The sequence below is a fragment of the Cheilinus undulatus genome, linkage group 9 (genome assembly GCF_018320785.1).
Source record: "Cheilinus undulatus linkage group 9, ASM1832078v1, whole genome shotgun sequence".
Taxonomy (NCBI): Eukaryota; Metazoa; Chordata; class Actinopteri; order Labriformes; family Labridae; genus Cheilinus; species Cheilinus undulatus.
The window spans coordinates 40,308,519-40,331,463 of NC_054873.1; the positions used below are offsets into that span (position 1 = coordinate 40,308,519).

At 37.2% G+C, this 22,945-nt stretch overlaps 1 protein-coding gene across 1 annotated transcript in view; it reads left to right on the forward strand.

The window, feature by feature from the left end:
* si:ch211-266k8.4 overlaps window positions 1-22,945 on the forward strand; it is a 68,132-nt gene that overhangs the window by 37,238 nt on the left and 7,949 nt on the right. Inside the window, exons 11-13 of the mRNA XM_041795192.1 lie at window positions 15,433-15,534; window positions 19,394-19,584; window positions 22,497-22,624. Coding sequence (XP_041651126.1) covers window positions 15,433-15,534; window positions 19,394-19,584; window positions 22,497-22,624 — 421 coding nt within the window. The remainder of the gene's footprint in view (window positions 1-15,432; window positions 15,535-19,393; window positions 19,585-22,496; window positions 22,625-22,945) is intronic.

Consider the following 22,945-nt stretch of genomic DNA (forward strand, 5'->3'; position numbering starts at 1 on the left):
ATATTGATTTATTTTTCCACTTTTCTTTGAGAAATCCTGAAAGCATTTTAATTCATAGCAACAAATGGGAGAAATCCTCATCTTCAAATTGCACAAAAAAAATTAAAACTCTACATGATGAAAGACAATACATTTTATAATTCACCATATAATTTTTAATTTGCATACAATACATATGCTTTGGCAAACATCTTTTGGTGCAACTCAGACACATCCTCAGTGATGTATAATTTTAATAGATTTTTATTAACAGCTTAATTCTGTTCTGTTATATTCCATATTAACTTAACATTACATATTGTTTTATTTCTATAAATAAACACACGCGCCCCACACACACATATATACATACATACATATATATATATATATATATATATATATATATATACACACACCCACAAATACATACAAATTTATATGTGTGTAACAAAAAAATTACACTATATAACCTTACTCATAGTATAGCAATATATTGATATCGGCACCCCTGTATCACAATACGTATCGTATCCCCAGATTCTCGCCAATACACACCCCTAGTATGTGTGCGTTTGTCATCTGCCAAACTGGCTCAAAATCAGGATTTAATGTATCACCTTTAAAGCATCTTCACAGCACTTGGTGCTTCTGGTAGAAACAGACATCATAACGGTAATTAAAGCAGTACCATGGCTATGTTTTAATATCCCAGGATACACTATTACCCATTCCTAACACTGGGTTTAAGTGTTTTACTCGCACATAGATTAAAAAGGAAGCCAAAGTTAAATTTTATATTTAAGTATTCACCTTATTTCTGATAAGTGAGTGAGATTCCCAGTAAAATGCCTGATAATTGATTAACAAAGTAATCTCCAGACCACTGTTGCCCCATGGATCCATTGCTTTGATGGTTTATCCCTATAAACAGCAACACTCATTTCTTTTTGGAGAACTGCTAAAATGCGTGTCGGGGATTTTTGCACCTGGGGTCCTTGGGATCAAACGAACAGCATGCTGAGTCAGCAATAAAAGGACAGAATGAAGTGACTTCAGGTAAAGCTGAGTCAGGCTGATAAGCTCTCAGAACAGATAAATCGGTCCTTCTGTCCTTCTAGAGGCTACAGTCATGTAGCATTATTCTTATTTTCCTCCTGAAAATCTCCTTGCACATTTCCTGACTTAATTATCCTGTTCTTTCTACTTAATATCCCTCTCCTGTCTTCTCCCATTCCTACCCACTCATTATCATCCTTTTTATTCTATTTTTCCACTCTATGCATACACTACTTCTTTCCTGCCTCCTTTTATTGATCATCTTCTTCTTTCCTTTATCTCACCTGCTTTTTTTGGTAATCTCTTTGCTGTAGTGACAGATGCCATAGCCCTGTACTCCTCCACAGGCTCCCATGACACCTACCGAGTTCCTGTCTGCTTGCAGCTTTAGTCTCGGTGCTATGACTCAGCATTTGCATTTACAGTGCCCCAAATAACCTCTTACAGCCAATACTCCTTTCTAGGGGTGTAAAGGTACGTGTATTCATACCGAACTGATTCGGTACGGGCCAGCAGTGTACCGAACAAATACACGTGGAGCCAAGCTCATACACAGAAGGAAAACCAGAGAACAACTCACTGTCACACTGTCCTGACAACTACACAACCACAGCAAACAACAGCAACAGCCTGAATATTCCCAGATAAAAGTGTCCTGTTTAGGAGCACTTTGTTTCCCAGTAAAATACAACAGTGGGCAAGGACAACAACAATAGCGCTGACATTATTTTGCAGCTGTGTCACCAAAAGCACATCGTCCAGTGGACCAATCAAAGCATTTGAAAAAGCTCCACTCAAACAAGAACGTCACTGTAAAGAGGAACAGCAAAGTCTTACCAGAGGGTTATAGATTTCTTATTCTTTAAGATCGTTTTTATTATAACAATGGTGCTCTGGCTCTGTGAATCAAATTAATTTTACCTTCATATGTCAGCCTCGTAGGAGGGAGAGACGGATTCTGCAATTCTCTGCTACTGCGTCCTAGGTAGAGAAATCCTCAGATTTCACACGACTCTAACCTCTTTATCCACCAAGATGGGCTGTGAAAGGTTCTCCCAAACTTGGTAGTAGGTCCCATTGATTAAAAAAGTAATCCAGTGCTGAAATTGGCAGGAAAGATGCTAATTAGCATATTTAACAAGCTAACGCATGGTAGTATGATGATGCGTTCAAGTTGAAGGGGAAATTTTGGTGTTTAAAGAATGGGTATAAATATGTCAATATATCAAAGAAAATAACCTAGTAACTCAAAAATGTATTTATTTAGTTATTTAGTATTTTTAATCATTGAAGGTCTTTTGGAAGGGGGTTACAGCATTATTCATAATATAAATGTGATTTATTTAGCCTATTTATTTAATTCATTTTAATTTAAAAATCAAAATTACATTTTATTTGCTTCAATTACTGTACCGAAAATGTACAGAACTGTGACTTCAAAACTGAGGTACGTCCTTACCAAAATTTTTCTGTACCGTTACACCCCTACTCCTTTCATATCCATCAGATTTGTCATGATGGGTTATGAAAAGAAAATTGTTGAATTCTTATTGTGACATACATTATGTTATGTTATGGGCTTGGAGGCTGACCTGGTGTCTAATATCCTTTTGTATGCACGAGACAGGGCCTGAAACTGATACAATCCACTTCTCACACAAAGTATTTGATGTATAAAAATGAAAAATGTGCAGACCAGTAGGCGAACAGTGACCATTCATACATTTTAGAGGCACAGGGAAATATGCAACCCTCAAGGGGAGGTGCTGAATTGACGACTGTATATTAATACCTTTGAAACTTTTGATTTAACTTAATTTTAAGTAGGGCCCGACTGATAAAATCAGCCGATTATAGCCTGATAAAAATAATTGTTAATCAGCCAAAAGTTGGCCAATAGATGCTGATGTTAATTGTATTTTCACTAATAAAGTGCAGGGAATATAACTTGGTTTTACTTGCATTGTGTTCACACCAGACATGTAAAGTAATTGTTAAGACACGAGTTGAAGCAAAGGCAACTGGGCCAGCATCAATCATGTAAATTACAAATTGAGGCAAATTCTCACTGCGTTCAGTGCTCCGTTTACTTATTGCTTCATTCGCAAGAGTTGAAAAATCTGAACTCAAGCTAATCATTTGCAATGAGATGACCAATCAGCATGGAGATCCTCCATCACTAGAGGATCTCCAACAGACAAGCCTTAGGGGGAATGGGGGAGTTTCATTCAACCGGCAAATGGAGGAGAAACTTGTGGTGTCTGTTAACCGGAACAGGAATTAAAAGGAGCCAAAATAAACAAAAAACTGTAGCAAAACATGCATTGAAATAATTGGTGGATGTTTGGCACTGCCAAAAGAATGTGTGAATGTAGCAGCAGGGTGCTGATAGTTTACATATTCTTTTGTTTATGGTCCTCCTGCCACAGCAAACAAACAGCAGGTGATGCCAAACCACTTTTTCATCCACAAGCCACTCAATTTTGGTATCAGGAAGTTCAGTTTTTAGACTACAGTATGGTTGTTGTTTGTTGCTGCTGAAAACCATTGATTTGCCAGGTCATTTCAATACATCTTTATTAAAAGGAGCTTTGCTCTGACTGTTTATGGGTAAATGTGGGCATGTGGAGGGTGAAACGAGAGGCTTATCAACAGCCACACATTTCCAGATTAACCAGGATTTATAAAGAGTACTTTCTGTGAAGATGTGCATGCACACAGTTTCATAAATCTGATTTATTTGTGGTGCAATTTTAGGGGTTTGTGATAGGACATTCTCAGCTCAGGAGGAAACGGAATGTTTTGACTATCTGCTGAAGCAGAAAGAGTTATTAAAAAAAGTTTTAAACACTAAACTTTTTCTGTGCATTTATTTCATGCATGAAGATCTCAGTCTGCTGCACTCTCCCCTCTCATCCATTGTGGCAGATGTGATTGTGACGAAGTCACTGTGTTGTCTCTTATTAAGTCCTGACCCTTTACGAATAAAAATCACAATTTCTAAAAACAAACTTTCTTCACTGAATGACCATTTCATCACAGAATAATAACATTCTGGGATGGGTTTGAAATTGCTCATTGTGTTAATAATAATAATAATAATAACAATAATAATAAGACATTTTATTTGTGGGCACCTTTCTGACACTCAAGGTCACCTTACAGACAACAATTGAGCAAAACGGTTTTATAATAAAAATTGCATAAGAGTCTAAAAACAAACAATTAGACATGATATAGAAAGAAAGACACATTAAGAACACATAAAAGACATGGATCAGGTGGGGTGGGCAAGGCGAAAGAGGTGTGAGAGGTGTGTTATTCTAACCAGTCTGTTTCAAAAAGGATGAAGTTGGCATGCTAAGTTACACATGAACATAAGCAACTTGTACAGAGCTATAGCACAAGGAACACTGCAGTGCTAATGGTGCAGAGACACAAAATTCTCCTAGTCCACCGTTTAATGCATTTATCATTACATAAAATGTGCCTGATAAACACTAAAATAGCTTAAAGACATACAGGATAATAGGGATGTAATGGTTCACAGAGGTCACGGCCCAGTACTGTTTCTGTCATCAGTAAAAACAGAAAAAGTCCCAGATTTGTTATTCTAGATGTCTCTCACTTATCATTAGTATTATTGTATTTTCACAAATGCTAGTGAAGCTAATACTTTAACATGATTGAAATATACATCTGAATCAATCAGTCATTTGTTCCATCTAGTGTTATTAAAAACTATCAGTGATAGTTGATACAGCCTGTGATGTAGTAAATATAAGAAAAGAAAGAGGAAAATAAAAAATATATGCAAAATTTAAACAAGCAAAACAGTAAGCAGCTGCAAGGCTGCAGGTCTCACTGCTCTGCCTCTCTTGCACCGGGAGCCGGGTGCAAGCTTTTCTTCTTTGTGTGTTGTGAAATGCTACTTACTCTTCTTTGTTTGGTGGTTTAATTGCAGTTAGCAAAAACTTATCAGCATTGTTGCCACCGAGATTGGTGGGTAAATACCGTCGCTTTTCTTTTTCTTTTATAGTTCGGACATATCTGTCGTGTGACTTCATGCACCGAACCGTGTCAGTCTGGGATGAAACAAAAACCATTACAGCCCTACAAGATAATCATATTTCAAAGTGGTGCAGAAGAATTACAAATTGGTTCCATAAAATAAACTTAGCCCAGAAAGTAAAGACATTTGTGTTTGATGTTTGAAACCAAACTGGAGAGGATGTAAATAATGAGTTGTCTCCAAATAGTGAAGCAGTTGTTCAGGGAATACCATTTCCAGTACTTTTGACATGACAGGAAGAAGACTAAATGATCTGTTCCAAAAAAAAAAAAAAAAAAAAAAAGGCCGAAAGATATACTTGTTGAACACTGCTTTATCTGTATTGTCAGAAAAAGAATAAAAATATGAAATATCATGATTTAACATTAACATGTGACTTAGCTTTATGTATGATAAATTTAACATAAGCTCTGTCAGTTAGCACTGTAACTCATTATATTTTAGATATTACCATTTTTGTTGTTTACAGCAGGCAAAATGTTTAAATTTCAAGTATTTTCTGACCAAATAAAGGAAGAAAACAGGTGGCATCAATGCAAGCCAGATTTATTATGGTGTGAGGCCTCCAATGGGGCATCTATTAGACTTACAGGAATGTCACCTTTCTAACCTGGAGAAGGCTTCTTAGCCAAAGGCATTTGGCTTACATGTAAACTTAGTTGGGCCTTGCTTTCTAGTAAGCTACTATTCATGTGAAGCTTTGAAAATGACTCCTCCTCCCTGTATTTACTTAATGTATTAAACCCACGTTTTGGTGAGTGGGACTGTACCTAATTTAATTTGGCTTTATGTGTAGGCACCCAGAGACCTTCAACAGATTACCATTATGGAGTCACTTTTTCAGGCATCTAGGACAAACCATAGGGTCAGTGTGCTTGTTCAGCCTGGTGATAAATGAGTATTTTCAGAAACTCTATTCTCTTTAACTCAACTAGGACAGAGAGGTCATAACCTAGACTTTGTTTGTCTGCTATCCACCACCAATTACCCACAAACTTGACCAAAGTCTTTGCTGACCTATATTGACTTGCATGTTGAAGGGCATAGGCCAGTGATCCACACTATTTTTAGTGTAAGAACTGCAATGGCATGACAAAGTCAACAAGAGGGCCACTTCTGCCACAACACAACAAAACCCATCCAGACTATTAAGCAATGACCTACAATTTTGTCTCCCCATAACATACAATATCAATGCAGCCAAGCAAAAGCATGTACACATGTCTTCATGTTACATTATAGTTTGTTGTTGCATTATTTCTAAATAAGTCAAGATGTGCATCAGTGAGCATGTTTTTTAGTTTCTTAACGATAGTGTTCATGGTCTAGAGTGGTTATTATCCTTGTATAAGGGCTCATTAAGAGAGGGATTTGTTTTTGTACATGCGGTTTCAAAGTAGAACAAACTGCCTTGAATGCTAAACTCTGGAAGTTGTCAGTGCCTGCTCTGAGCCTAACTTTGACAATGGTGTTAATGTAGACCAGCACTGTGATGAGGGCAGAGTTTGTGATAGTAGGAGAAAGTAGGGATGTTCAGTAAAGCTGAAAATCTCTTTATGTCCATTTAATTCATTATGCTAATTTAAAACATTGAAGTGCTGCAGCAAAGATGGATCATTTGTGGCGGTTCTGAGTTGAATTTAAGTTCTGCCAGGTATCTAGGGGGGAAGCATGAGGGAAGCAATTGATACGCCATAGTATTGTTATATTTTGCATCATGATATATTGTATTGTATCTTCCCCAGGTATCTTTTTTTTTTCTTCTCAAATTAATTGCCTATATGAACTGAAGTCTATGATACTGGATAAATAGCATCAGTTGCTTTTCTGTCCATTTGAAGATGCTGTTGTGCCCTTTGTCCTGTGAGGTTGTCATAGAGCAGGAGAAAGTTAGTACAACCAATATGGCAGCACCAGGAAAAGGACATTAGGAATGAAAGCAGGGCACGAATAACATGGATATGATAATATATTGAAATATATGGTATCACAATACTCTGTGTATTGCAAAATGTTTAAAATCATTAAATTAAATTATATCAAATTATATCGAATCATGGCATAAGTATCGTGACAATGTCGTACCATGGGACCACTAGTGATTCCCACCTTAGTATTTCCTTCTGGAATGCTCTGATTGCATTCAGGAGGTTTACTTAAAGTTTACATAATAATAATAAGAGGAAGAATTACATTTGAAAAATGTTAATTATAATTAAATAAATAGCCAAATAAATATATAATAATATTCTTGATCAAATTGATGTTTTTCCAGTTTGGAAAATGGTACACATGTTATCCAACCATTAAGTTTTTTTCTTGATTCTAAAGGGACCTGAAAATACTAACCATCTTAAAAAGATCAGGTCAAAAACAATTGCATGTTCAAAATAAAGATATGGTACCAAAATGATTGAAGATTATTCTAATATTGTGGAATTATTTTAATGCATGTGCCTGTCTGTTTTAATGCAAACTCTCTTTTTGACAACCTGCAAAGATATTTAACTCCAAATCACAGCTCTGCTGTTTGGCTGAAGGTTCTTTCTTCCTTTGCACCTTTTAAAATTGCAAAAGTGACTCTTGTGCTCCAGTTTTTTCTTTGGATTTGCCTGTGAGAAGGACTTATTTGAATCATCTTTTGATCTGATTTTTGAGCCACATAAAATCATGATTCCTCAAAGTTCCGTTTTTTTTAAAGGGGAGTTTTTCCCAAAGCGTGATGTTATATCTTTTCACTACACCCTAACAAATGGAGCTTCATTCAGCTGTAGGCTAACTTTAAACTGAGTCTACTCAGTGCCAGGGGTGTGGGTGTTGACGGACTGGACTGAGAAATGTTTGGGGGTTTTCAGCTCTGGCTTATGTTTCCCATGCTATCCAGGAAATGTTGAAATATATTTTTGAAATCTTTCATTTTTTAAGAGGAATAGGTTGTTTGCTGTACTTGTCTAGTTGCTTTCTGTTTCAAATTGCCAGTTTGCGGTAAGTGAAAATTGCTGGATAGAAACAAGCTGAGGATCAAAAATGCTACATCATTTCATTTACATGGAACCCCCTTTATTTAATGTTCTACTGGTTTGTATTTCAGTTTAATTCAGCTTCTTCCCAACTTTAATTAAATTGCAGATGCAGTAAATCAGGATTTCTTTAGAAATAATAGTTCTTTGAAACTAGAAGAAAAATCATATGAAGCAAGTAATCCCCCCCCACACACACACACACACACACACCCCCACCCCCACCCCCCCACCCACACACACACACACACACACACACACCAAAGCAAACAGACACAAAGCTATAGAGAAATTAGAGGGCTGGTCTGACAGTCCATCACAGGGACAAAGAACTCTGTCTTCCTTTAACTGAGTTCGGCAATCACTATGAAATTGCAAAATACATCAACTTGTGATTATGTTAATTAAAGGTCCAAATTCTGTTTAGATTGTTCATCACTCTAGTTTTGGCAGCTGTAATTACTGGTTACATGGTAAAGGTTTTGCTCATTCAGATCCTGTCCTGTTATGCTGTGCATCCCCTCTATCCTTTGCCCTCATTCCTCGACATTAATTCTTTTTTCCTTTCCTTTACTCGTGTTGTTTTTTTTTTTTTTTTATACCATCCTCAACCCAATCCTATAGTTATTGTAGGTTACTTATTGCTTAGTGCCCACATACCCCAGCCTTTCCCATTCTTCTGTGTCCTTTGCACATCAGGAATGAACTCTGACCTTGTATAAGGCCTCAAGGCCTGCTCTGAATGATAGGGTGTGGTAGGGTCAAAACTCACAGGTCAGTTAGGATCAGGGGAAAACAGGCCCACTCCCTTCCATACTCTTTCTCTTCTATCAAGTTAAGTCTTTGTATCATCTCTCTTTGACCCAGATCCTTCTCTCTATCCTTACAGGCATACAGGAATTAGCTCTGTATTTCTCTCCTGTCTGGTTATTTTTCGCTTGACTGTGGAGACTGGTAGTTATAACCAATATTTAAAGGGTTCCAAGAATTACATATTCCACCACCGACATGAGTTAAAACTTTTAAAGCAGCTAATTAGTCACAGGGGCAACAGAAAAACTGGTTTCATTATTTATGAACAAAGTCAATCAAAATCTTGCTTTATGGTTTTATATACAAACACACACATATATATATATATATGTGTGTGTGTGTGTGTGTATGTATATATATATATATATATATATATATATATATATATATATATATATATATATATATATATACACACACAGTTGAAACCAGAACTTTACATACACTATATAAAAAGGCACATAAACTTTTTTTTTCTCACTGTCTAAGATTAAATCAGATTAAACTTTTCCTGTTCTTGGTCAATTAGGATTACCAAAATTATTTCTATTTGCTAAATGCCAGAATAATGAGAAAATGATTTTTTTTAGACAATTTTTATGACTTTCTTCAAAGTCAGAAGTTTACATACACTAAGATTACTATGCCTTTAAACAATTTGGGAAAGCCCAGATGATGATGTCATGTCTTTGGAAGCCTCTGATAGGTTTATTGACAACATTTGAGTTAATTAGAGGCACACCTGTGGATGTATTTTAAGGCACACCTGAAACACACTGCTTCTTTGTGTAACATCATGGGAAAATCAAAAGAAATCGGCCAAGATATCAGGAAGAGAACTGTGGACTTGCACAAGTCTGGTTCATCCTTGGGTGCAATTTCCAGATGCCTGAAGGTGCCACGTTCATCTGTTCAAACAATTATACGCAAGTGTAAACACCATGGGAATGTCCAGCCATCATACCGCTCAGGAAGGAGACGGGTTCTGTGTCCCAGAGATGAACGTGCTTTGGTCCGAAAAGTGCATCTCAACCCAAGAAGAAAAGCAAAAGACCTTGTGAAGATGCTGGCTGAAGCTGGTAAGAGTGTGTCATTATCAACAGTCAAACGAGTCCTGTACCGACATGAGCTGAAAGGCCACTCTCCCAGGAAGAAGCCATTACTCCAAAAGAAACATAAAAAAGCCAGATTACAGTTTGCACATGCAGACAGGGACAAAGACCTTAATTTTTGGAGACATGTTCTGTGGTCCGATGAAACTAAAATTGAACTTTTTGGCCATAATGACCATCATTACATTTGGAGAAAAAAGGGGGAAGCTTGCAAGCCTGAGAACACCATCCCAACTGTGAAACATGGGGGTGGCAGCATCATGTTGTGGGGTTGTTTTGCTGCAGGAGGGACTGGTGCACTTCACAAAATAGATGGCATCATGAGGAAAGAACATTATGTGGAAATACTGAAGCAACATCTCAAGACATCAGCCAGGAAGTTAAAGCTTGGGTGCAAATGGGTTTTCCAAATGGACAATGACCCTAAGCATACTGCCAAACTGGTTACAAAGTGGCTTAAGGATAACAAAGTCAATGTTTTGGAGAGGCCATCACAAAGCCCTGATCTCAATCCCATTGAAAATTTATGGGCAGAGCTGAAAAGGCATGTGCGAGCAAGGCTGCCTACAAACTTGGCTCAGTTATACCAGTTCTGCCAGGAGGAATGGGCCAAAATTCCTGCAAACTATTGTGAGAAGCTTGTGGAAGCATATCCAAAACGTTTGACCCAAGTCATACTGTTTAAAGGCAATGCTACCAAATACTAATGAAATGTATGTAAACTTCTGACTCTCAAGAAAATAATAAAAAATTGTCTAAAAAATGATTTCTCTCATTATTCTGGTATTTAGCTAATAGAAATAATTTTGGTAATCCTAATTGACCAAAAACAAGAAAAGTTTAATCTGATTTAATGTTAGACGGTGAGAAAAAAAAAGTTTATGTGCCTTTTTATATAGTGTATGTAAACTTCTGGTTTCAACTGTATATATATATATACACACATAAATATATGTGTGTGTATATATACACACATATATTTCATATATCAAAGCATTAATCTTACCTCATTAGTGATGTTTTTTTTAAGTGTCTTTTCCTCAAACTAAAACTTACATGAACCAGTTGATCTTGCCCCCCCCCCCCACACACACACACCCACACACACACACCCCTGCAACCATCTCCTTTCCTCACACATAGCAGCTCATCTGTTTTGCTTCTTTCTTTTCCTCACTGTTTACTCACAAGGGATATGCATGCCCACTCTGTCATACATCTTGCTGCTCTGATTGGCACATTATGAATGTGACAGAACATTCCTCCAATCACGCTCTGAGAATTATTTTCAAAGGTTGCACCCTTCCCAAACAATATTGGTCAGCCCCTAGGTTGGTTAGTTTTTTTATTTCAGTTTCATAGAAAATGTCCTACATTTTCTATGCTTTCTATTGCTTATTATTTGCATCACATTAAAGTTATTACCACAACTGCAAATGCAAGCCATATCCATCCATCTGCTTTCTACTAAGTACTCAGTGAACTCCCAGGCTAAAAGATCTGCTGAGCCTAGCCTTACATTAGAGCTTATTCAATTCCAGCTACAGGTGTGCTGCCAACTCCCAGAGGACACCAAAGGCTTCAAACACACCAAAACACAACCTTCAAAAGACTGTGTGTCATCAGCATTAATTCCTGAACACTGAGGAATCAGCAGAGTACTCTGTCATCTGAAACTGACTTTGAGAGAGAGAGAGTGGGAGCAGTAAAACACACTGCCATTCACACCATCTCATTATATCCCTGAGTCATAGAGAAACCCCAGAGCTGATCTCACCAACTGGCATTCTTAGCTGTGTATTTGCAGGTTGTGATCTTTAGCCTGTGTTTTGTTTAATAGCTCTCAATTCCCACACCACTGTTTGTGTTATGTCATTTTTTTTACATAAGTATGCATGTTGTGTAGTTCTCATGACAGACCTTGAGGCCAGTGTTTATAACTATAATCACAACTTGACTGTCGGAAACAAGCTCTATCCTGACTCTCTTAACACATAACTTGAGTTGACTGTGGGATATATTCACATTGTCAACTAGTTTATGAGTGAGTGATAAAGCCAGTGTTATGCCATTTGACTGGGCAGACCCATTTTCTCCAGATTACATTTATCATGAGCTATAATTATCAAAATGTATATTCGAAGCTATCTGTCAGTACCTTGAAATTAAATTTGAGAAAGCTATCTCTGAACCAATGTGTTTCATTTTTGATTTGTATGAGCTGGAGTCAAGTTATTCAGCTAGAACTTAAAAATTTCATACAAACTTTTGTAACACTTGAAATAATCATGGGTCAGCTTCAAAAGGAATTTCAGAATCAGCATAGGGCAAGTTTAAACTAAAATGACACACATAAAGTCAGTCAGACCTCTGAGTCACTGGGAAATTCTGCAGGTAATGTCATCAGTGTTATAGCATTCACCGTGTTTTGGAGTGCAGATATTGGACTAATCTTGTGTCTGTGATAAAAAGGGGGACTCGCAGAAGACAGTTCAGTTCCTACCTCGGTTTTGGGTTCAAGTTTCTGTTTTAGCTCAGGAAAAGAGCAAGAGAAAGTCTCGGGTCCACATTTTTCTAGATCACTTTTTTTTAAATGACAGTAGTGCAAGTTGCAGTTTATTTCATCTACTTTTACCAACAACCGTTATAGTTCTCACAGTCTAGATCCACTCTTCCCAGTGTGTACATTATGGACACATGTGGATAAAACAGCTTGATTCAGGAAATCAGAACAACTATTTATGTCATGCACTACTGCACATTTGGGGAAACCCCTCACAAAACGGCATTATTGCACTGGATTATAAATGCTTTTGTGCATGGCTTATGACCGTAAGGACATGCATGCTCCAGTAGGTCTCATTCCGCTCACACTATGGCCACATCACAGGCACTGTCTAAAGGTGTATCTGTTGAAGAGAATAGTGCAGCTGCCAGCTGAGCAATGCCTCACACCACCTGACTGGGCGTAGTCAATGCTGAGCGTAGACGCAGTGCATCATATGCTTGTTTATTTGGTGTTTTACCATTTTGTTCAGGTAAGCTTGTCAGACAGTCCTCTGAGAACTAGAGTTAATTTCTTTACCTAAATATTCCCTACAAAACTTTGTTGTTAGCAGTTAGCAAGCAGTTCAGAGGATTGCTACCACCAGGATAGGGGTGTGAAATGTGGATACTGCTGTGTATGATTGCCCTTTTTTCTGACTTTTTTGTTGTAACTGCATGCTGACAACTGTAATGATTTTGTACAAAACATATTGTCCCACCCCTAGTGTTAACACATTTATAGCTAAATTACGATACCACACATTTAATTCTCTTTGTCTTGTTTATAAAAGATTGCAAAATGCCAAATGAGGGTCTGTATTTAGGTATGTATGGAATAAACCAGTCTGGAGAAAGCTACACAACTTGACATATTATCCATCATACTTTCTTTCTTTAGGATCCCCATTAGCACTAGCAAAAGCAATTGGCTATTCTTCCTTAGTGTAAAAGGCCATAAGAGGTTTCCAGTTTGTCTTTGGGTGGCTAACAGGAGGTATACTGCATGGCATTGTTTTGAAGTTGTAAGAAAAAAGTCTACATGCACATCCAAACCTAGGTGGGCAGGTGCTGATCCGAGAAGAGACTGACATGGAACAGAAAGGCATCTCGCACACTGCAGGGCTCCAAAAATATAATTATTTATTGCACCAACGTGACATTTCGAGCAGAGTAGCTCTTCATCAGACTGAAGTGGCAAGGGCAAAGTGCCTCATTATATACAGGTGAAGGTAATCACATAGACAAGCACATCACCTGATTTAAGAGTCATCACGTGAATATGTTTCAAGGACAAACAAAAAAACACGTCAACATACAACCCAGTGGTTATGTGCAATATTTACAATTTCAAATATTCAAGATATAGCTAGTGCTTACTTGTTAACCTCATTATAGAGATAAGAAAAATGTAAAAGATCCTGCACATGTGGATCTAGGACAAGAACATATGACTGTGTAGATTGCAAAAAACAATTTTTAAACTCCGTTAAAGTTCAGAGAAACAAATACATAACTCAACTGAGAACCTCCATGGGATAATGTAATGATCATCAGGCTGGAAGCAGTTATAAAATACATCATTAAACTGGAGAGGTGCCTATAAGTACTGTGGGTGCTATTGATGAATCAGAGATGAACTGTAATCCTATCATAAGAAGTAAATCAGGGTATTATACATCTGATCCTGTCATTGTATAAAGCTATTACTCTGAATAATCTTAAGAAACCAGGTAAGTAAAATCATTTATAAAGCATAGTAATAAATAGCAAGATAAACCAGTTTATAGACAATATTACATGACTTTCACAACTAGCAGTTCAGAGTACAAATTCATAAATCTATCTCTCAGTTCCATCGTATACGCCGCATCTGTAGTTCAGATGCTGACTTCAAAAATCAAAGCGTTGATTTAGAAAATAGATTTTTACAAAGAGGTTACAAAAATGTGATTACCTATACTGTATATAATGAGGTGCTTTGCACTTGCCACTTTAGTCTGATGAAGAGCTACTCTGCTCGAAATGTCACATTGGTGCAATAAATTATTATATTTTTGGAGCCCTGCAGTGTGTGAGATGTCTTTCTGTTCCATTGTTTTGAAGTTGGCATTTAGTTGTGGAAGGGAACCTCCTCTTAACTGATGTCTGACAGTGACTGAGATAGGTTTGGCAAGGGAAGGAAGTACAAGACACATGAGTCAGTGAATCATACTGAGGTGGGGGTTGGGAGACTAACTCAACACAAGACTGTACAGAAACTCCCATTAGGTCTGGAAACTGCACTTTATCATTGGTTCTTCCTGTCTGACAAGCTTGTGTTAAAACACGGATACGAGGGGTAGCTAATTAGATGTCAGCCTCAGCTCTGGCCTCCTACATAAGAAATACACCACCCAACCCAACTCGGTCCAGCGAGTGAAAAAAAAATATGAATTGTAGTGCACATATTGACATTGAATAGTGCATAATAGGTTAAAAGATCAGTAAACATTTTACCAATTGTGATTCCAGACTGAAATAGTATCTTGTATGGCTTTATTTTCCTTCCATCTTAATTGCCAGTGTTTACAGATTAACTGCAGTAATCAATGTTTAAGTGAACACCATTAATGATTCAAAGATGCACTAAAACCTGATTGAAATGGAACATTTTAAAATTACCTGTTATAATAAAAAACAACTTTATTTTTAACTCATTTTGCATTTCATGGTTATATGATGGTTTAAATGATATTTCTTACGCTCTTTTTGAGATTTGATCTGATACTTTGATAGCTGGGCATTAGACCGTTAATTGAGCCTTGGTTTATTTCTTCTTGGTCTCTTTCAGAAAATTGTAGAAATCAAAATATAGATGACCCTACCCAGGCTGGTGGAGGAGAGAAGGAAAATGTATCAACACCGCATAGGGAAGAAAGCACAACTGAGAAAGGTGAGTGAATGGATCACATCTAATTTTTGGGAGTAAGGACAGTGCATCAATAATGTATTCTACTAGCCAACATTTACCAAATCAGTATATTTCATCCTGAATGATTAACAGTCCAAGCTCATCAAATTTGATGGAAGGGGAATCTTTTTGAATCGCTGCATGCCAATTTTCTTTTTCAAAATCAATACAGTGTAGTTTTCAGGTGCTCACTCAGCGTTCAAAGCACGAAAAGGCCCATAGGGTCAGCTGATTTTGCCGCATCTCTGAGGGCTCTTGATTGGAAACAGTTCCATTTCAGAAACTCACCAGCCACACAGAAGCAAGAAAGGGCAGGACTTCTAGTATCAGCTTTGTCTACAAGGTGAAACTATTATGAATCGATATGAGGAGACAATTTCCAGATGAAGAGCTACAGTCTGTGGATATTATTCCTTTAAGGGCACATATATTACCCCTTTAAGAGAAGTTTATATTGGTCTCAGATGTCCCCAAAACATGCCTGTGAAGTTTGTTGCTGAAAAAAACATTCCAGTGTTGGATTTTGAATGTTTACAATACCCTCTGTTTCAGCCCTGCTCAGAACATGCCGTTTCAGTGTCTGTGGCTTTAAATGTTAAATAAGCTGTCTGACTTTGAACTCTCTGCAAAGTCAATACCACTAGATGAATAATATTCAAGTCCTTTTATTTTACAAAAATATTAAATTGTTTTGCTTTATTCCCTACATATCAATTTTTTCTTTAATTCTCTTGTCTCTTTTAATTTTGTTGACTCTGGTTCTGTCTTTCTTTTAGCTTGTCATGTGAAAAGCTCGACAAGCTTTTATCACATTTACTTTAATATTTCAAAATAGCGAAACAAATGCAGTTTGAAATACTGACGGTTTACTGTTTACTGTTTGGATAAAAATGGAAATGAGAAAAAAATGAAATCAATAAAAGTGGAATGATATAGTTTTCATGTCTGCAATATTCCTCTGTTCGGGTTACCGGTTAACCCATAAGTTCAACAATGAATTTTACTGTTTAAATCAGTACTAGTAAAGTCAAGTTACAGTCTAATTGATTTCTTGTTTTGATGAGCGGTTAACAAGTGTGCCACTTTAAATGAAGTTTACGCAAAGAATTGTGGGTCATCTTTTCATCTCTCCCTTGGTAAAGGATGGTTCAGTGTTTCCTGGTCTAAAGGAGATAATAAAAGAAGTAATGAAGCTCCTTTCCTGATCAGTTAGAGAATTCGAACAGCCTGTGCCATGGCCAACACTAAAATACTTCTGGGTCGTTTCACTCGGTTCAGAACCTTCCTAAGCAAAATGGACTATTCAAACAGGCCCGATGTGGAGGATCAGGATCAGAGGAGGACGGAACTTTCTTCCAAGTGGGGAGGGCCAACCAAACCTGTGGTTGGTGCTTGCTCCCCATATGACATCATGAGAGGAAAATCTGAGAATGGCTTGATTCAGCACACTTTTTCTGAAAGGTGGAGAAAGAGAGGGGGAGAGGGAATGGATTTTTCTGATTTTTGGGGTGGGGACTTAAGATAGGCCAGGGGCACGTATTTTTGTTAGAAAAGCCTAAAAAAGTGTATTTTGGATAATATGTGACCTTTACATTTACAAAAACAAACAGATGAACATCTGAAAAAAAAAAAATTAGACCACTTTGATTGGAATAGGGTTTTAACAGGAAGATGAATGTTTTAATCCAGACTAGTTAACTGTATAAACTTAGAATGAGTGTGTAATGGAGCTGACAATGATCAAACACAGGATGTTAATTTATATTGCATCATAATCATTCGGGATGTCTGCAGATTTAAACAGTAAATCTAATCCTCTAATATTCTACATGCATTATTGTGCACAAGCACATGGCTCAAAAACTTTTAGACAGAGACAGGATCTCCAATACTTTGAAATATAAGAATTACAATTGATATGTTTGGCAAAAATGCTACTCAAATGAGAAATAGACATTATTACAAACACTGTGTTTCAAGGCTACCAGACATTTCAAGCATTCTTAAATCTGTATTCAATTCTCAGTAAGAATAGAACAGTGAGAAAATAGCAGTATATTTCTGTCACTAACCTGCATATCACTGCCCCTAATCACTTCTTATAATGCCAGTAATGATGATGCCTAATCTCCTCTCAATCTGGGACAATTTCAGGCAGCACTACAGCTGGCTACAGCCAATCTTGGTGCTGCTTCTTTTAAGAGCTACAGCATGCTTCTTTTGTTAACATCTTAAAATATGACCACTTTTTTAAACCCAAATGTAAAGATATTGGATTTCTTTTCTGAGCTGATTGAAAAGAAATTTCATTTTTATTTGTAAGTTATACATCATGAGTGCATGAATTAAGTATTTAAAAATCAGCTGGAGTTCGGTTGTTTTAAACAACACTGTTAACCTCAGCAGTGAACTCCTTCCACAGGTGGCATTTCTGATTTCCTTTAATGCCCCTTTTCAGGCTGACAAACAAAGAATGTTTAATTTCCTTTCCTTCCCTGTACTGGAAATTAATACCACAACAAGAGGAGCAGTCTGTTTTGCCATAGTATGTATCTCCATGTAGCAAACTCCAGGGGAAAGGCCGGCTGAACCATGAGTTTATTGGAACATGCAATTTACCAACAAATTCATCCATGTTATTGCCCAGATTTGCACGTTTCGTGAATCACACATGTACTTTGTTGTAAGATGATTTCTGTACCCAAAGCTACGCTAGTTTTTGATAAATGAGGGCCATTGACTGCCTTGTGGTTCTCTTTGGTTCTGCTTTCATTCCAGGTAATGGTGATCCCATTACAACACTTTTGATAATGCAGGAGTAGAATTTTTTTGTTGGGACTAACTTAAAATTTTCCATGCACTTGAGAAGAAAAAGCCTCTGCCTTTCCATCAGTATGTTTACTTGATTTTTAAAAAGTCAAATTCTAAAATTCTCCAGTTTTGATTAAAGCATCTGGATAATGCAGCTGGAGCTCAATTGACTCTTGCATTTGTACAGCTTTGTCAGCCTGAAATTGGCTTTATCTCTTTGCTACTACATTAATACGAAAGTAATCCACGTTGAGCAAAGGACTTTGCTATGTTTAGTATTTAGTAATAAAGTTGTACATTAGTTTATCAGTATGGTACTTAATATGGTATGTATGGTAGTTCTTTAAAAAAGGAATTAATAGGTGAATAGATATAGGTGATGGCAAACTTCCATTCCACATATTATGTTAACTTACGTTAGCACAGAAATTTACAAGGATCATGAAAGCGTTACAGAAATAGATGATTTGATCCTCAGGAAAGCTGTGGTTGAAGTACTGTTAATTGAAGTACTCACATTGATTACAACTTGTGATATTTTACCAAGCAGCACACATTAAGCATTTTTAGTCATTGTCTCTGATTAAATGCACCAGTGAAATTGCACATAGCAAGGACAGTACACAGCTATAAGTGAGATTGTGTTCACAGCTTGCCTAAGTAGGCAGATTGTTTCCCCTGAGTAAATATGCTGAGCCACTGATAACATTCATTTGTGTGAAACAAGGACAAATTCACATACCAAAATACACACACACACAGAATGGCTTGTTTGGGGTTTTCCTGTACTGGAATGATAACATGTTTTTTAGTCCTTCCAATTACACTGCTTACTGCATCATTGCACAGTTTTGTAACTAAGTGAAGCAAAGTGCCCAGTTCATTTTTCCATTTTGTATCATCTTGATTAACTTAATTTTTCCAAAATAAAGTGCCTTTTAAAACCTTAATTTAATTTTGAAAACCTAAATTGAAAGAAATATGTTCAGGAAGTTTCATGGCATTAACTCATTGACTCTCATTTTTGCAGACACTGGCACTGGAGTCCAAAGGGTCCTGTGCCATGTGATGCGTCTGGCTCAACAGTACCTGTTGGATCCAATAGGTAGACAGGGCCTCGTGGGAAAGAGCTCTAAAACACAGGCAAAGCCCAGACAGTGCAGTTCTGCACCCGGGCGAGTGTTTAGGGCCCGAGGTTCTGCTTCACTTACACATGCTCAGGTAAAACTTTGTACGTGTTATGGTAATCATTGCATGTGACATCTTTATAAATTTGCTGATTACTTTGACCATTGTCTGGCTCCCAGCACCCTGAAACATCCCTTTTAAAATGAAGGATCAAATCTGAGAATAGGCCTGTTGCTTTATTTAGATACAAAGCTGTAACTTGTGTTTAATCACTGCATAAGCCCAAACTATGTCAATTTGGTTTTGAAGTGTCGGTCACAACAGTTTAAGCTTTTTTGTAGCAATGAAGCAGGATACATATGGTTTAGACCAACTCTGAACTCGATGTAAAACTTTGGACAATAGTTCTTTATTGGCATAAGAATTTGTCCCTCTAATGTACACTGTTGCTTCTGTGACCTAGGAGACAGAAAATAGTTTACCCAGCCTTTCCATCTGTCACATTTACATCTTAAGATACTCTTCTTTCTAAATGTAATTGAAATACTTTCACAGGTTATTTTTCTTGCATCAGGGGCATATCTCTTTGTGTATGTCACAGTATCTGAAGTCGCACTGCTTTACAGACCTCTGGGTTTGATTTTGATCCAAATATTTTTCCTATTCCATCATCCTCCCTAAGCCACACTCCTGTAAGTCTTTTTTCACTCATCTGCTGCCTTGTATCCAGTTTCTTTTCCAACATACGTAGCACTGTGCTTAAATTTAGCCATGAGTGCTACATGGTCCTGTGGATGGCATTGAGGGACACCTTTCCTTAGTACCGCCATTAGGTCAACGTTGTAACTTCTTCATTAGTTATACCTATCAGCATGTGTGTGTCCCTGTTAGCAAGGGTTGGCCAGCCCAATTCCTAAAACCAAGTTACTTGTCATGTCTGCTATGAGAGGGTCTAAAAAAGTATGAAAATTTGATAAATCAATTAGGTGAAAACTAAGGCCCTTTAAAAAAGTATCAAAGTGTCATTTGCAAAGTTATATGGCATCAAATTTCATAGCTCTTTTGCCAATTTATTTATTCGTCAAAAAAGCATCTACTGTGTGAATGATAGCCTACAGAAGCGGATTAGGGCCATTTTTGATGGAGAAAATAATTTTGGACAAGTTGAGATTAAAGTCGAAATGAAGAGAAAAAAGTCGAAATTTCAAGAATAACGTTGAAACACAATTTCGAGATTAAAGTTGAAATGACGAGAAAAAAAAAGTCAAAAGTTGTTAGTACTAGCGGATCATAGACGCTGTGTGTTTATGTGGCAGTGGGAGAATCTCTTTGTTGTTAAATCCAATAACAAGGTAGAATTTCACATATTCTTTGATATGAGGCATAAGGCATACTGTAGAGACAGTCACGATTCTCTGTTATTGTCTTAAATATACATCAACAGGAGCACAGCAGCGCTCGTGTCTCTCTTCCTCTTCTTCTCCGTCTGATCACCTGTAGAGAAGCACAAGTGACAGACTTAACCTCGATACATAATGGGAGAGGGAAGGGAGATTGATCACTTGTTTATTGATCATACTGCTGCTAATGACAAAATGTTAAAAAAGTCAAAAAGGGAACACTTTGTCACATGTTGGATTGGAAACTCTAGTTAACAGTATTGTGTATGACATGTAAAGAAAATGTTACCTGCAAAACACCATGTACACGATGAACATTACATTTGTGTATGGAATCTAGAGATTAAAACCCCCATATGTTTTTATTGCTGCTTTCAGCTCCCTCATGCTTTTCTTCAGATATGTCAGTAGAGTTGTTTATATTGATGTTGTCTATCCCACCACAACAAACACTGATCAATGAACAAGTGATGAATCTCCCTTCGCTCTCCCATTACGGAGGTTGAGCCTGTCACCTGTGCGTCTCTACAGGTGATCAGACAGAGGAAGACGAGAGCTGTTCTCTCCTGTTGATGTATGAGTATTTAAGACAATAACAGAAAATTCTGCCTGTCTCTACAGTATGCCTTATGCCTCATATCAAAGAATATGTGAAATTGTACCTTATTATTGGATTTAACAACAAAGAGATTCTCTCTCTTTTTGCCACATAAACACACAGCATCTATGATCCACTTAGTAAGAACAACTTTCGACTTATTTCCTGTCATTTCAACTTTAATCTCGAAATTGTGTTTCAACATATTCTCAAAATTTCAAATTTGTTCTCGAAATTTCGACTTTATTCTTGTCATTTCAATCTTGACTGGCCCAAAATTATTTTCTCCATCAAAAATGGCCCTAATCAGGGCGCAGGTGGCAGAATGGATAAGACGCGCCCCAGCCTGAGGCCCTTCACCGCATGTCTCTCCCCGCTCTCTTCCCTGTTTCCGACTCTATCCACTGTCTTTTCCTCTATCAAATAAAGGCACAAAATGCCCAAAAATAAATGTAAAAAAAAAGAAAAAAAATTGCCCTAATTTACTTCCATAATAGCAACCCTTTATTTCATACTTCTATTCAAACCCTTTTTAAACTGTTGACTGTCAAGATATAGAAATGCAATTCCCTTACTAGGGCTGCGTTCCATCCTCTCCAGATTTCTTTTTCTGACACTCAAACTGAGTTCTAAATGACTTTTTACAGACAGTTGTTTTATTTAGACACAAACTTTAACTGGTGTCTTGGCCAGGTCTTTAACTATTAAAAAAAAAGGTATTTCAATTTCAGAGAGATTTCTGTTTAAATCAGGTTCAAAAACATAAATACAAGCTGAAATCATTTTTGTCTTTTTAAAGTTCTGTTTGATATCCCTACACAAGGCCTGAAAACACCTTTGTCTAGTAAAACTCAATGAAAAACTTCCCTTCAGAAGACTGCTTGTTAACCATGTTGGGGTAGTCCTCAAGCCTAAGACCACATACTGTACAAACCTTTTTGATGGAGGACCTAGTTATCTGGTTTATATCAGTATAGACGTCACTTTCTCCTCAACTCTTTATACAGATCACATCCAGGAGGCGGAGCCAGCAGCGAGGCAGGGTACAGCAACCTCCAGTGCAGAACAATGGTGGTGATCTCATTAGGACATCTGTCACTGTGAGTGATACAGCTGGTAATGGGAAAGCTGACAGGTGAGGACAGAGGTTAAACAAGGCTTACAAATCTTGACATGCCTGAACTCATGCCTATCAGCCCTTTTCTTATTTGACTGTGTAGTTGGATACTGTCTGCACACATGAATGGCCATCTGTGGACCTCTTAGTGTAAATTCTGACAAGTTTCTGCAAGTCGTCTTTTTTTTCCCCACTATGTTTCTACATAGCATACAAAGGAAAGGCCCAATGCATGACAACCTTTCAGTTATACTGCAATAACAGTTCTTCAACAGTAAATCTAAAGCTCAGCTTTGTAAATTTCTATGCTTCTTTTATTATACATTTAACAGGTGCTTT